Here is a 13,631-nt window from a genome sequence, read left to right as displayed (position 1 = left end):
TAGTCACCTATAGTCACATAGTCGTATGACTATCAATGACTACTTATTAATAATCTATATTTTTAGGTCAGATGACAATATGACTACCTGTGACTACATAGTCACCTATAGTCACATAGTCATATGACTATTTAAGACCCCGTAGTTGTAAATACTCATATGACTAAAGTGACTGCAGGTGTTAGAATCCAAACACAGAAAACTGTACTTACATGTATCAGTAATAGCGAAATTCATTACTCGAAAAAACAGATCATGTACTTGGAAACTCAAGAAAAAAATTCACAATCTATGTTCCACACAAATTCAAGGCGGTAGAAAAAGAAAAAAAGAAATTGAAATACATTTCTGTTCCACTCAAGTCTCATACAGGCCTCCTGCACGTTTTCTTGTTGTGATTGCCCATACGGTTGCATGAGTTGCATTTTATCTTCCTCTTAACCTTCTCACCTCTCGAAGGAATTCTCTTCACCTTCGGCCTGCCACGCCGAATATGATAATCTGGAGGTCCAACCAAAGGCAAATCACCATCAAAATCTGGCTTGACAAATGGATAAATACTGTGCGAATACGTGGTTTTATAACACTCAACCGTGTAATAGTAGTCAACATATGCATAACCATCATTATTTTTATGGAACAGAACACACGCAGCATGTATACACGGCAGACCGTTGACTTGCCACGCTCTACACGTGCACGACCTGTTGCGAATGTCAACAACAGCTGTTGGAGTACTAAGCACCTCGTAAATGTACTCCGATGCCCTCTTTGTTGTCAAAACTCTACTGTCATGTACTAGTTTATTAACAGCACCCTGAATGGGAGTGCAAAGTACGGTTGACATAACCGCAGCCTCCTCTGCCCTTACACACATTTCCACCATCATAATACTCCTAAGACCATCAACCACATCTGTTATAGGCAGGCCACGAATGCCGCCAATCTTCAAATTCCACGATTCTGCAACACTAGATGCCATCTGCCCATATCTATTCCCCTCAAAATGTGCACAAGTCCAGTTGTTATACGGAAGGTCTGCTAGAAAATTTCTAATCCTTGTACCTCCAGTTTCTATAAACTCCTTTATATGCACATCAAACTCAGATTTCGTAGGAGCGTAGGCACAAGCATTAAACAAATGAGCCATCTTCTTTCGAAAACCAGATGGACAACCTCTACATTTACTTGACAAATTTAATTGCAAGTGATACAAGCAGTATATATGAAGACAATCAGGGAATATATTTTTCACCCCATCCAAAATACCGTGATTGCGATCCGAGAAAAACGTCACCACACGATCCGTGCCAATGCAAACCCTCAAATGAGTAAGAAAGTAAGCCCAATTGCTATCAGATTCTTCACTAACTATGCCAAATGCAACTGGGTACAATTCTGTGCAAAAAGGAAACAACAACAGCCTTAGTAATATATAGTCATATATAGTCATATATAGTCATATATAGTCATATATAGTCATAAATCACATTAAAAGGTACAGAAACTTACTATTATGACCATCTTGCCCAATTGCAGTTAACAAAATGCCCTTGTGTTTGTTGTGCAGAAATGTTCCATCCAAGGAGAGTGACGGGCGACATGACTTAAAACCTGACAAGCATGCACCAAAAGCAAAAAAACAACGTCGAAACTTCATCGTATCTGCATCGATGTCAAGATTGTAAACACTATCCGGATTGGTACGACCAAGTTCTTCGAAGTACGACGGTAAGTGTGAGTATGAACTAGTATCATCACCAAAAACATGTTGCTTCCCTGCCGTGACAGACCTCCAAGCCACATAATAGCTAATGTCGACTCCATAATTCAGCTTCATATCCACAACAACATCATTAGCAACCATGTCTGGCTTCGCTCGTACCAAATTAACTATCATACTAGCAATAATGTCAGACGTCATTCTATTCTGCCTTGACGACCCAAAAGAAGATCCACAAGTGTGATGCTTCTCAAATTTCTTTATATAAAAATAACCATTGGCCTTCTCAACTGATGCGTGTATCCTCCACATACATTTATTTACTGTCTTGTGTCTGCATTCAGCTGTGACACGTACACGCTCATTCTTAACGTATGTAAACTCAAATCCAGTTTCCACCGAATACATGCATAAAGCTTTCCTAAACTCCACAGCACCTCCACGAAAAACTTGACCAACACCCTTGATCAAATCAGCCCAGTTAGCACTCATCAACTGAGTTTGACCACACATTCCAGCATTTTGCAAGTGATTGATTCCACTACCTTGACCAAATTCGAACGCAACCTCATCATGCAGCTGTGCCCGATTAGACAAACATGATACACTTGATACCACATCAGGAACAACTCCCTCTCTTTGTTTAACACTCACTTCAACACGATCAAGAGACATATCGCGCGCTAATGACAGCATGTAAAACACATCGTCATCATCACACAACACACCCTCCCCCTGACCAACAACCGTATACGTGAGAGACATGGTGTTCTGGTGCAACGAGCCCCATTTGGCCCTTACGTATCCAACCAACTCTTGAAATCCAAAGAAAGTAACACATTTTCTCACACCAAATAATTCTCCTAACCTCATTATTAGTACAATATTTGTAGACATTCTGGCCCTGTAAACAAAAAGTACTGTATATGAATACTGTAACATATATTTAACTATCCTGACATGCAACAGATCTATGATGCTAAACATGACTACTCTTGTGTATACCAATACAAATCAAAAACTATACACAAACAAATTCAAAAAAGCAATTCTGTATATGACTAAACATGACTACTCTGGTATAAATCGAATACAAATTTCTGAAAAAATCAAAACGACACAATTTTGTATATGCAACAGGTCTACGATGCTAAACATGACTACTATGGTAATTCAAAAATCAAAAAACAATATAATTCGGAATGCATCAACACAAACACAATTGACCAATAAAAACCCCAAACTGTACAAAACCACAGGAAAACGCAAAATCACAATTGAAAAATCAACGAACACCCAGCCGCGCATCATGATCATAAACAAAAACGAGCCATGAAATCTCTGTAAAAAAAATTAAAAAAACGAACCTTAAGGAAGCGATTGAGATGGAGAAAGTTGAACCTCGATCGCAAATCACGCTAAAACACCCAAAAATCCGAAACCCTACCCAATCGTATAAGGAAGCGATTGAGATGGAGAAAGCGAGAGAGAGAAATCACCGTGAGAAACAAGACCGAGAGAGAGGGAGAAAAATAAGCTGCTTCCTTCTATACCGTTGGGAAATTTCCTTGCCCAGTAAAACAGAAAATAAGGGTAAAATAGTCATATCCAATGTCCTCAGGGGGGTCTACCTAATTAAGTTCAGAATTTGGGCTTTTGCCTTAGAGAGAAAAAAACATTGGGCCTTCTCATATATATTTTGAAAAGTAGGGGGTTATCCCACATTTCCCCTTATAATGAATTAAAATATGTTTGGATTTATCTCAAAAAAAAAAAAAAAAAAACAATTTGGACCAATCTTAACTAATACATTGCATCTCAGGGGTTTGTCAAATAATCCATATAAAATAAAAGACTGAAACAGACGATTAAAATATCAATTATTATTGAACAATAAAATTAGTTGATAAAATTATTTTCATGATTAATTTTTTTTTGAATAGTGATTACAAATAAATTAGCCATCAAATAAATATAGTTATTGTTAAATTAGAGTTGCTTGCAACTGAAAAAATTATATATTTTAACAGTTGTACTAGTAAGTTAAATATTTTACTAAATAATATATGTAACTGAAAACAACAATCATTTTATTCACAATCCAAAGAGAAAGGGATTAAAGTATCCACATTTCATTACACTTCTCATCAGTCAACACACTGATTACTTATTCATGACTGATAAAACACAACTTTCTCAAACACACACACAAATCAACCAATAGGTTGAATATCACAATACTGATTAAGAGCAAAAGAAGGATCAAAGTTTGAGCCACTAAGTATAGAGTAAGCTACAATCTTGTTAGCAGCTTCAGTCAAATGAATCCCATCCCAGCTCACGTAATTCTGCGGATCACTACAAGCCGAAGCCGTCACTGTCTGACCGTCGACAACCTTTGTAGCTCCACAAAACACTTGTTGGTTATAATTGTACGAACCGCCACCGTATCCGCAGCATGCAGTTGTCGCATGCTGCATCCCTATTTTAAATATGACAAAAAATATTTATATAAATAAATAATTGTAAACATTAAAGAAAAAGAAAATTCGATTTCTGGATGTATAGTAGGGGGTTATTCAAGAAATTGTACCGTGTGAAGTGGGGTTTCGGAAAAGGTCAAGAATGATGGAGTTTGTGTCGACGTAGATCACGTTTGCGTCGTTGAGTTCTTGCCTAATTTGGGAGAGAGCTTGCTTGAGATTCTCGTTGTAATTGTTTACTGCATTGTTGTATGACATCATGCATCCGGAAGGATCTATATCCGAGCCACCCTGCGATTGTTGTACCAAGAATGTAGGGTAACAACCCACCGGAGCGAGGTTTAGGACCATAAATGTTCGCCCTCCTAGCCAATAGATTTCCTGCATTTATGCAGTCAGTGGCGAAGCCAGGATTTCTTCACGGGGGCCGAATATACATAAAAACTAATGTAAATAAATTAATATGAACAATAATTTTTCTAAGAGCGACGAGTCTATATTGTTACATGATGGACTTATATTTTTCAGGGGTTCAGAGGCAGCGTCCCTGAAAAAATTAGGATTTTTATTTTGGAAGAAGATAGGAAATGAAAAACTTAGGACCTTCATTTTTGCAAATCTAAATTTTGATGGACTAAATAATAAAAATTGGTGAACTTGACTCCGTCCTTGCCCATTAACGGACTCGCTTGGTTACAAGTCATGTAACTTCCTTATTGTTAGACTTATTTATTATTTTTCATTATTTTCTTCAATTAAATTTCTTTTTATTTTTTATATAAAACTTAATTGTTCAAAATTATAGGAGCACAATATAAAGGGTATAGTGAGCCCCACCTTGATGGCGCTAACAATTTGGGAAATGATTTGTGGCTGAATTTGCTTGACCCCGCCGGGGCCCGCTGAGGATGCATAGCCAGTGAAGTCGTTTTGGCCGATGTAGAATGTGTAGAGTGATTTTCCGAATACATCCGGTTGAGGAAGATTGGTTTGTCCTACAAAGTTTCAACTTTTTAGAGTTTTTTTTTTGTTTTTAAGGTTGTTACATGTAAGAAGCAAAAAGAAAAGAACATTTTGTACCTTGGGATTTGAATTCTTCAACTCTTGCTTTGAAATTCTTCATTTGGTTGATCTGGACAGCCAGATAAAAGGGGCTAACACCGGTGACATATAAGGAAGTGTTTGGCTGAAGAACCGTCGAAGCTGACGTGGCAAAGTTGGCTCCGTGTCTGTAATCAGATCCAATTGACTGCAGGTAAGGGCTCAGAAATGGCAATCCCAAACCTTGAGCTGCATTAGTTCAACAAAATAAAAATAAAAAACATTCATAGCTAGTATTAAAACATTAATTTCATAAAAAAAAACATTAAACATATATATATATAATACCTAGGAAATCGATAAAGAGACGGCCATTGCTAGGTCGGCCAGTCGGGCGGTTAAAGTAGGTCATCCCGTTGGGAGAAGACTGAGATGGAAGAGCAGCAAAAAAACCACCGGTGTCGGAGTTCGAGTCACCGAAGTTGAAGATTGCCTCAAATGCGCATTTTGCATCACCCCTTAAAACCATCACCGCCATGACAACCGCCACCAAAGAAACCCTAAAAACGGCACCTTTTTCATGAGAAAAATGAGCCATTTTCGAAAGCCAAAATTCTAATCTTCAAGACTTAATATATATATATTGAAATAGAGAAAAGTGTGAGATGGAGAAAAATGATTGAAGTTGGCTACATTTATATAGAGGTGGGATTTCGGAAGAAGAAGCAAATTGCTACAAGTAAGCTGAAAAAAACCTCCAAATTTTGTTGATGAAGATCAGTTCAAGAAATGGTGACAAGGATTAAATATAATGGATGGTTATACAGATGTCCGATGAAGCAAGCAGTTGGTAAATAAGGGCTAGGGTTTAATGCAAGAGAAACCAAATGCATGGATACGTACGTAGATGAATCTGCAACCACTATGACATACTATATCGTTGTATGTATGTGTTAATGTGTGGACAAACAATACAGATGAACAGATCAGAAAAGAGGAAGAAGCATTTAATTTATATTATATGCAGTGGCGGATCCATGACGAAAATTCAGGGTATGCCGGTTGTGCCGAGTCCAAGAATTTACTGTACTGTGGGATTAAAATTTTTGGGGGTTCGGGGGCAGCGCCCCTGGAAAAGAAATTTTGAACCTTTTTTTGTTGGATAAATTAGGAGAAGGGAAAAAAAAATTGAAACTTTTTTCTTTTTAGATAAATTAGGAGAAGAAAAATTTGGGACTTTTTTTGTATATTTTGAATTTTGGGTGGACTAAATAATAATATAGATATAATATAATGTGTTTTTGGGGAGAGGGGCTAAAAAAACAAGAAAAAATTTAGGACTTTTTTTGTATATTTTGAATTTTGGGTGGACTAAATAATAATATAGATATAATATAATGTGTTTTTGGGGAGAGGGGCTAAAAAAAGTTAGGACTTTGTTTGTATATTTTGAATTTTGGATGGACTAAATAGTAATATAGATATAATATTATGTGTTTATGGGAGAGAGACTCAAAAGAACCATAATGGAGTCGAACTCATGACTTCATGTAATAACTTGGAGATCTTTGCCACTAAGGCAAATTTATTTTCTTTATTTGGGGTGGTCCATGGCATACTTGCCCACCCCTTAGATCCGCCCCTGATTATATGGTAGAAAATAAGATGACAAAAATTGCCAACTACTTGTTAGCTAGGCCATATATTCATGATCGATCACGCGCTACAATGATGACTATATATATATGGTATAGGTATTTGATACAGGGTGGGCTTAAAATTTCGGGGACTGGACCTAATTTTGGATATGCTGGTTGGTTTTTTTTTTTTTTTTTTTTTTTCAAACTATAGAATTGGAGTTGATCTTCCAAAAAAGTGTCAAAATCAAATGAATAGTAGAAAAACGAGCCAAACCGATAAAACTGGGTTCTTTGGTTTCAAAGGATTTTGGATAGAGAAAAATGGGTTACATCCGGTTAACTTATAAAAAATTGGTTGAAATCGGTTGAATAGTTGAAGAACGGGTTATCAAAATATGTTGTTTGGTTCAAAGTCATTTCAATTTGACGAAAATGGTGTGATGCATCTTATTGTATAATCCAAGTCCAAAATAATATATAACTTGTAATATTTCAAAAAAAAACTGATGAAGAGGTGACGTCAGAGGCGGAATTGCGTGAGGCCAAGCTTTTTTCGAACCGGAACGACGAGGTCGTTTAGGCCCTCAAAACGACGTTTTTGTCGTTTTAGGAATGTTTTAAATAATTCATAATTAATTCTAGAAAATTTGGATTTGAAATCCGCGAGTTGGAATATTTCCAATTTTCGGTATTCTATTAGATTTAGGAGTTATTTCATTTTTGCTTGTTTTGGTAATTTTCTCGTTTTCTTAGTTTAATTAGGGTGTTTGAGTTTTCATTCGTATAAGTAGTTGCTATAGGGTTCGTTTTTTAGCATCATTTATTATCAATAAAACTTCAGAGTTTTCTCTCAATTTTCTGTTGGATTCCAGAGTTCTCGTGTTCTTTCGGATTAATTCGCTCAATCAGTTCCTTATTGTGCTTCCGTTCTGCGTCAAAAAAAAAAAAAAAATTGGTGCTAACCGCTATTTCTTTTTCTCCACCGTCGCAACAATACGTGCTTTGAGAGTCTACATTGAAACATGCAAAAAATGAGTTAAAAGATCATACCGGTTTAATTGGCATGCTAGGCTACGCATTAGGCTCGTAAAAGACAAACACAATCTCTCTTCTGTTCGGCAATTTGTTCAATTTCTTGTCGCAAAATTATACCATTTGCAAAATTGGGGGAAATGGGTTAAATCGGTCTTATGAGGTTCAAAATAGTTTCAGTTGGTGTCGAAAATGTGTCGAAATCGGTTAAATAGTTGAAACACGAGTTAAATCAGTCACAATAATATCAAAACAAGTTCAATTGGTGCGATTGAGCCGATTTGATATTTATATGTCGAAACGACGTTGGACAACCGAAATTTGACGTAACTCAGGAGCATTGCTCAGTCATCTAAAAAATACATTCACTACTTTTTAATAATTAAGCAAAATCCAAAAAATCACACCCCTATGACACAATATTCTCTCAAGTTTATATCAAACCTGTTAGAGCAACTCCAAGAGTGATGTGCAAACCTATTATTTACATTTTTTACATAATTTCAGCCCAAAACTTGAGCTCCAGCAACAAAATGGGTAAATGGAAAACTTGTCCAATTGAAATTTTGGTTTCTCAAATTTGAGAAACCAAAGTTACTATTTAACAAATGATGTAAAGATAAAGGCGGCCGTTATATGCAAGCCCATTTTTTTATTATTTCAAAACCACATAGAGGAGTTTATTAGTTCAAGCCCGTAAATTAATCTAATTTTATTACATCAAGACCAAAGATGACAAATATACCCCTATCAACAAATAATACTCAAATACAAATAAATCTTATTTTTAATTTGTTCAAGACCAAAAATCAAAAAAAAAAAAAAAAAACAAAAAAGAAATATCACGACTGCCAAATATTCATCTATGCTAAATCTGCATGAATGAACATTAATATATGCTTATTTCTTGTTGGGTTGCAATGATTTGGCCGATTTTGGAAAAAAAATTGAGATTGAAATATTGTTTTTTCTTTTTTCTTTGGTTTACCAAATCGGTTTATCCTGATCGATTTTGTACACGAAAATCGGCGTCATAATACCGATTTTTGTTAACCGAATCGGCGACACAACGTCGACTTGCATTCCTTGGGATTTGATTGATACCTGGCACAAACTCCAACACTATAGCATATATCTGGTCTGCTATCATGCTTCGATATAGTGTGGGATCTACAAAGGTTGCATCCAACTGTCGCGACAGTTTGTCGTTCGTTCCCATAGGAGTTCTAACAGTTTTTGCAGATTCCAAACCAAAGCGTTTGACAAGATTTTTAGCATACTTGGATTGAGTTATGAATATTACATCACTCATTTGTTTAACTTGAAGACCTAAAAAATACGTAAGTTCCCCAACCATGCTCATTTCAAATTCACTAGACATTTGTTTAACAAATTCTTCAATTTTTGTTTGAGAGGTAGACCCAAAAACAATATCGTCAACATAAATTTGAGCAATCAGGATGTCTCCCTTTGATTTTTTAAAGAAGAGAGTTCGATCAACGCTACCCCTAGTGTAACCCTTGTGAGATAAAAATTCTGTAAGACGCTCATACCACGCTCGAGGCGCTTGTTTGAGACCATACAGGGCTTTGTTCAATTTGAAAACGTACTTGGGATGATGTGGATCTTGAAATCCTTTGGGTTGTTCAACATAAACTTCTTCTTTTAAAATACCATTTAAGAAGGCGCTTTTGACGTCCATTAGAAAAAGTTTGATTTTTAGAAAACAAGCAATAGCAAGGAGTAATCGAACAGATTCTAGTCTAGCAACAGGAGCAAAAGTTTCATCGAAGTCAATGCCTTCGATTTGACTATAGCCTTGTGCAACTAATCTAGCTTTGTTACGAACGATATTTCCATGTTCATCAGACTTATTTTTAAAGACCCATTTTGTACCTATTATATTGACATTATCAGGCCTAGGAACCAAAACCCAAACGTCATTTCGAACGAATTGTTCCAGTTCCTCATGCACGGCTTGAATCCAATACTCATCTAACAAGGCTTCTTTAACGTTTTTGGGTTCTATAGTCGAAGTGAAACAATCATACCTTGCCATTTCCTTGTAGTCTACCTTGGGTTTACCTCTGGTTTGAATTCCTTCTTCTACCGGACCAATGACTTGATCCACTGGATGATTCTTCTTGACTCTTTTTTAGGGTTCCCTGTGAGTTTGGTCATCCAATTCGAGAGGGCTGACTTCAGCTTCATCTCCAGTTTCAGAATCAGCGTCACTTTCTTCTGAAATGGTAGAGGTTACATCAAATGTTGGAACTGTTGGTGTGACACTAGAGCTGTTATCTGATTCCTTTGTTGGTTCCTCTTCCAGTGGGCCTGCATTATTGTTAAAGTCATCAAATTGAACATATGCAGATTCCATCACGGATTTAGTTCTAAGATTGAATATTCTATAAGCATGACTATTTCGAGAGTAGCCTAAGAATATTCCTTGATCACTTCTAGCATCGAATTTCCCAAGCTGTTCTCTGTCATTCAGAATATAACAAGTACAACCAAAAGTACGAAGATAGCTGAGTTGAGGTTTTTTACCTGTCCAAATTTCGTAGGGAGTTTTAGTGGTACCTGGTCGAAGATAAACTCGATTTACGATATGACATGCAGTGTTAACTGCCTCTGCCCAAAATCGAGGAGCAATCTCCTTTGCGTTCATCATGACCCTGGCCATTTCTTGCAGAGTGCGATTTTTGCGTTCAACCACTCCATTTTGATGAGGTGTTTTAGGTGCGGAGAATTCATGAGATATTCCATATTTTTCACAAAAGTTAGTAAATAAAGAATATTCAAATTCTCTCCCATGATTGCTCCTAATTCTCTCAATGTCACGCTGTTTCTCAACACTCACCTTTTTGCACAGTTTTTTAAACACATCAAAAGAATCAGATTTTTCCCTAATAAATTATACCCAAGTAAATCTGGAAAAATCATCTACACACACGAATATGTATCGTTTTCCACCTATACTTTCTACTTGCATTGGTCCCATAAGGTCCATGTGTAGAAGTTCTAGGTTTCTACAGGTTCTCACATTAGCTAAAGCCATGTGTGAACTTTTTATTTGTTTACCCATTTTGCAATCACCACATATTCTTCCTACTTCTTTAGTGAGTTTGGGCAGACCTCTAACATACTCACTGCTGGAAACTTTTACGAGATTATCAAAGTTCAGATGTCCTAACCTTTTGTGCCATAGCACTGTAGAGTCTGACAAACTGTTGAAACAGTTCATACCAGCAGATACAAGAATATAGCAGTTGTCAGATGATCGGGTTCCTTGAATAACACAATTCTCGTGTTTGTCTAATACTCAACATGCGAATTTGTTGAATTTGACTTCAAGATCTTGATCACATAACTGGCTGATGCTTATCAAATTTGACGTGAGTCCTTCTACAAGTAGTACATTCTTCAGCTTTGGCAGATTCTCATGATTTAGCGATCCTTTCCCTAGCACTTCACCCTTTTTCCCGTTTCCAAAGGTAACAGCTCCACCGGTGATTTGTTGATAGTTTTTCAGAAACTCTTTAACACCGGTCATATGTCGTGAACAGCCACTGTCAAAATACCAATCATTAGCAACACTTGCTTTTAAAGAAGTAATGGCAGATAAACATTTAAACGTGGACTTTTCAACCCAATTTTTTTGCTGAGGCCTATTTGAAATATCAATTTTATTTTTGGGTTTTTGAGAGGGTGCAGGAAAGTAACCAGCCCTAGCAGAGTACAGAGAACGAGCCACTAGTTTTTTCATATGTTTTAAATATTTGAAACATCTAGGACGTATGTGACCTGATTTTGACAGAAAAAACAGGTGGGAATAAACCTTTTCTTTGAATGGTGCTTCGTTGCTTCAACAATTGCAACTGTTTGTGCGACAGAAGCTTGTTTTACAAAGTTGATTTTTCTGTTTTGATCTTCTTTTCGCTTTAGATCAACTTTGGGTAGCTGACTTCCTCCTATGCCTAGACGATTATAGTTTGGCTTATTGTTGTTTAAGATTTCATCTAGATTACCTCTACCCATGTTCAATTTTGCAATTGCTTCTTGAGTTTGAGTAAGTTTAGCCTGTAAACTATTTTTCTCTTGATCACTAGATATGACCCTCTCCTCAAGAGTAGAGATTCTTACCTTTAGTGTTTTGTTATCCTCTATAAGCACAAGCTTCTCCTTTTCCAGGAAGTTATTTACTTTAACAACGTCGAGCCATTTTTGGTACATTTTTTCATATACCTCCTTTACTTCGTCCAAGGTTGGTTCTTCCTCATCACTGCTGCTGTTCGGATCCTCTACAAAAGAAGAATTTTCGTTTAGATTTTTGTCATAATCAGAACACACATTTTCATACCTGGATTCTGTTTTACAGTCTGTTGCAACAGTTGATTCTGAGCTGTCCAGAGGAACTTTGCTGCTGAATGCCACAATGTTAGTGACTTGATCGTTGTTTCCTTGGTCATCATCAGATTCTTCTTCATCGCTCCAAACAGTAGTAAGTGACATTCTTTTCTTTTTCTTCAGGGTGTTTGCGCATTTTGATTGAATGTGACCAAAGCCTTCGCATTCTCGGCATTGTATTCTTCTCGGTTTTGACTCCTCTGAGTTATCTTGATTTGAATTTCTCCTAGAGTTTTGAAAGTTCACGGGTTTCCCTGTGTTGGGAAGGTTTCCCCTTTTACCGATCTTTTTGAGAAATTTCCCAAAGTTTTTCGATAGTAGTGCCAAGGATTCTTCTACCGTCTGCTCATCTTCTTGAGTTGACGAATTTTGGGGTGTTGCATATGAGGTTTCTGCTTGAAAGGCTATCTTCTTTTCTTTAGGCTTTTCACGATGATTTTCACCATGATTGAGTTCTTGTGCTAGAAGTTTCCCCATGAGTTCGTCTAGTTTGAGCGTGTCAACATCTCTGACTTCTTCAATGGCAGCAATTCGGTAAGCAAATCTTTCAGGTAATGAGCGCATCGCTTTTCTCACTAATTTGCTTTCCGAGTAAGGTTCACCAAGTGCGTATGATTCATTGGAGATATTACATAGTTTAGCATGGAAGTCAGTGATCGTCTCATTCTCCTCCATCTTCAAAATTTCGAATTTGGTGGCCAACATCTCTAACTTGGATGTCCTTACAGTTGACGTTCCTTCGTATGTGACTTGAAGGATTTCCCAAGCTCTTTTTGCAGATTCACATGACGCTATTAGTTTAAATTGATTATCATCAACACCACTAAATATTGCGTTTAGGGCCCTTGAGTTGGAGTTTGCGATTAGTATCTCTCCATCACTCCAATCTGCTTCTGGTTTGAATACTTCCACTTTGTCTTCTCCTTTGATCATGGGAGGTGTCCAACCAATTATGATGGCGCGCCATGCTCTCTCATCTATGGATTTGATAAACATCTTCATTTTTGATTTCCAGTATGAGTAGTTGGAGCCGATTAGGAGAGGTGGGCGAGTAGTTGAAGATCCTTCTCGTTGAGTATTCATATCTGCACAAAATAAGAGTAATCAGTTCCCAAAATCTCACTAGATGTATTTAGTGACAGGCTCTTGATGCCAATTGTTATAATTATTTTGTGCAAATTAATTATATATTTGTGTCCGATAAATTCCAGATTCAGTTTTACGAAGAGTTGCAACAGTTAATGAAACAGTAATAAAAAGACACAAATTTTAAAGTGGTTCGGATACAATTGTACCCTACAT

General features: G+C 36.8%; 3 protein-coding genes across 3 annotated transcripts; all 3 read right to left on the bottom strand.

Moving 5' to 3' along the window:
- Positions 1 to 364: 364 nt before the first annotated feature.
- Positions 365 to 2,596, bottom strand: LOC105956948 (uncharacterized). Its single transcript, XM_088812335.1, has 2 exons — positions 1,513 to 2,596; positions 365 to 1,398 (listed from the first exon to the last, which is right to left on the bottom strand). Exons 1-2 carry the CDS (start codon positions 2,594 to 2,596, stop codon positions 365 to 367), a joined length of 2,118 nt encoding a protein of 705 aa, XP_088668461.1.
- A 1,200-nt stretch (positions 2,597 to 3,796) lies between these two features.
- On the bottom strand, positions 3,797 to 5,924 carry LOC105964386 (GDSL esterase/lipase At4g01130). Its single transcript, XM_088812106.1, has 5 exons — positions 5,596 to 5,924; positions 5,287 to 5,496; positions 5,044 to 5,201; positions 4,317 to 4,587; positions 3,797 to 4,205 (listed from the first exon to the last, which is right to left on the bottom strand). The coding sequence occupies exons 1-5, from the start codon at positions 5,843 to 5,845 to the stop codon at positions 3,937 to 3,939; spliced, it is 1,158 nt and encodes a 385-aa protein (XP_088668232.1). The 5' UTR covers positions 5,846 to 5,924; the 3' UTR covers positions 3,797 to 3,936.
- Positions 5,925 to 10,074: 4,150 nt separating this feature from the next.
- On the bottom strand, positions 10,075 to 13,412 carry LOC148765764 (uncharacterized). The gene is made up of 4 exons (XM_088812334.1): positions 11,761 to 13,412; positions 11,341 to 11,491; positions 11,117 to 11,149; positions 10,075 to 10,782 (listed from the first exon to the last, which is right to left on the bottom strand). The coding sequence occupies exons 1-4, from the start codon at positions 13,410 to 13,412 to the stop codon at positions 10,075 to 10,077; spliced, it is 2,544 nt and encodes an 847-aa protein (XP_088668460.1).
- Between the last annotated feature and the right edge of the window lie 219 nt (positions 13,413 to 13,631).

This window comes from Erythranthe guttata, chromosome 13, assembly GCF_056151865.1.
Source record: "Erythranthe guttata isolate IM_541 chromosome 13, IM_541, whole genome shotgun sequence".
Taxonomy (NCBI): domain Eukaryota; kingdom Viridiplantae; phylum Streptophyta; class Magnoliopsida; order Lamiales; family Phrymaceae; genus Erythranthe; species Erythranthe guttata.
The sequence above is the reverse complement of the archived record's forward strand: the minus strand, read 5'-3'. Positions and strand labels throughout refer to the sequence as shown.

Excerpts from the sequence above, each read along its gene's own strand:
- LOC148765764 (XM_088812334.1), bottom strand. The coding sequence starts at position 13,412 with ATGAATACTCAACGAGAAGGATCTTCAACTACTCGCCCACCTCTCCTA. Across the intron at positions 11,492-11,760 it reads AAGCACCATTCAAAGAAAAG|TGGCTGTTCACGACATATGA; the intron begins GTTTATTCCCAC and ends GTATTTTGACAG. Across the intron at positions 10,783-11,116 it reads ACAGTGCTATGGCACAAAAG|GTGAGTGTTGAGAAACAGCG; the intron begins GTTAGGACATCT and ends CTGTGCAAAAAG.
- LOC105956948 (XM_088812335.1), bottom strand. The coding sequence starts at position 2,596 with ATGAGGTTAGGAGAATTATTTGGTGTGAGAAAATGTGTTACTTTCTTT. Across the intron at positions 1,399-1,512 it reads TGGGCAAGATGGTCATAATA|AATTGTACCCAGTTGCATTT; the intron begins GTAAGTTTCTGT and ends CTTTTTGCACAG.
- LOC105964386 (XM_088812106.1), bottom strand. The coding sequence starts at position 5,845 with ATGGCTCATTTTTCTCATGAAAAAGGTGCCGTTTTTAGGGTTTCTTTG. Across the intron at positions 5,497-5,595 it reads TCTCTTTATCGATTTCCTAG|CTCAAGGTTTGGGATTGCCA; the intron begins GTATTATATATA and ends GAACTAATGCAG. Across the intron at positions 4,588-5,043 it reads AAATTGTTAGCGCCATCAAG|GAAATCTATTGGCTAGGAGG; the intron begins GTGGGGCTCACT and ends GCATAAATGCAG.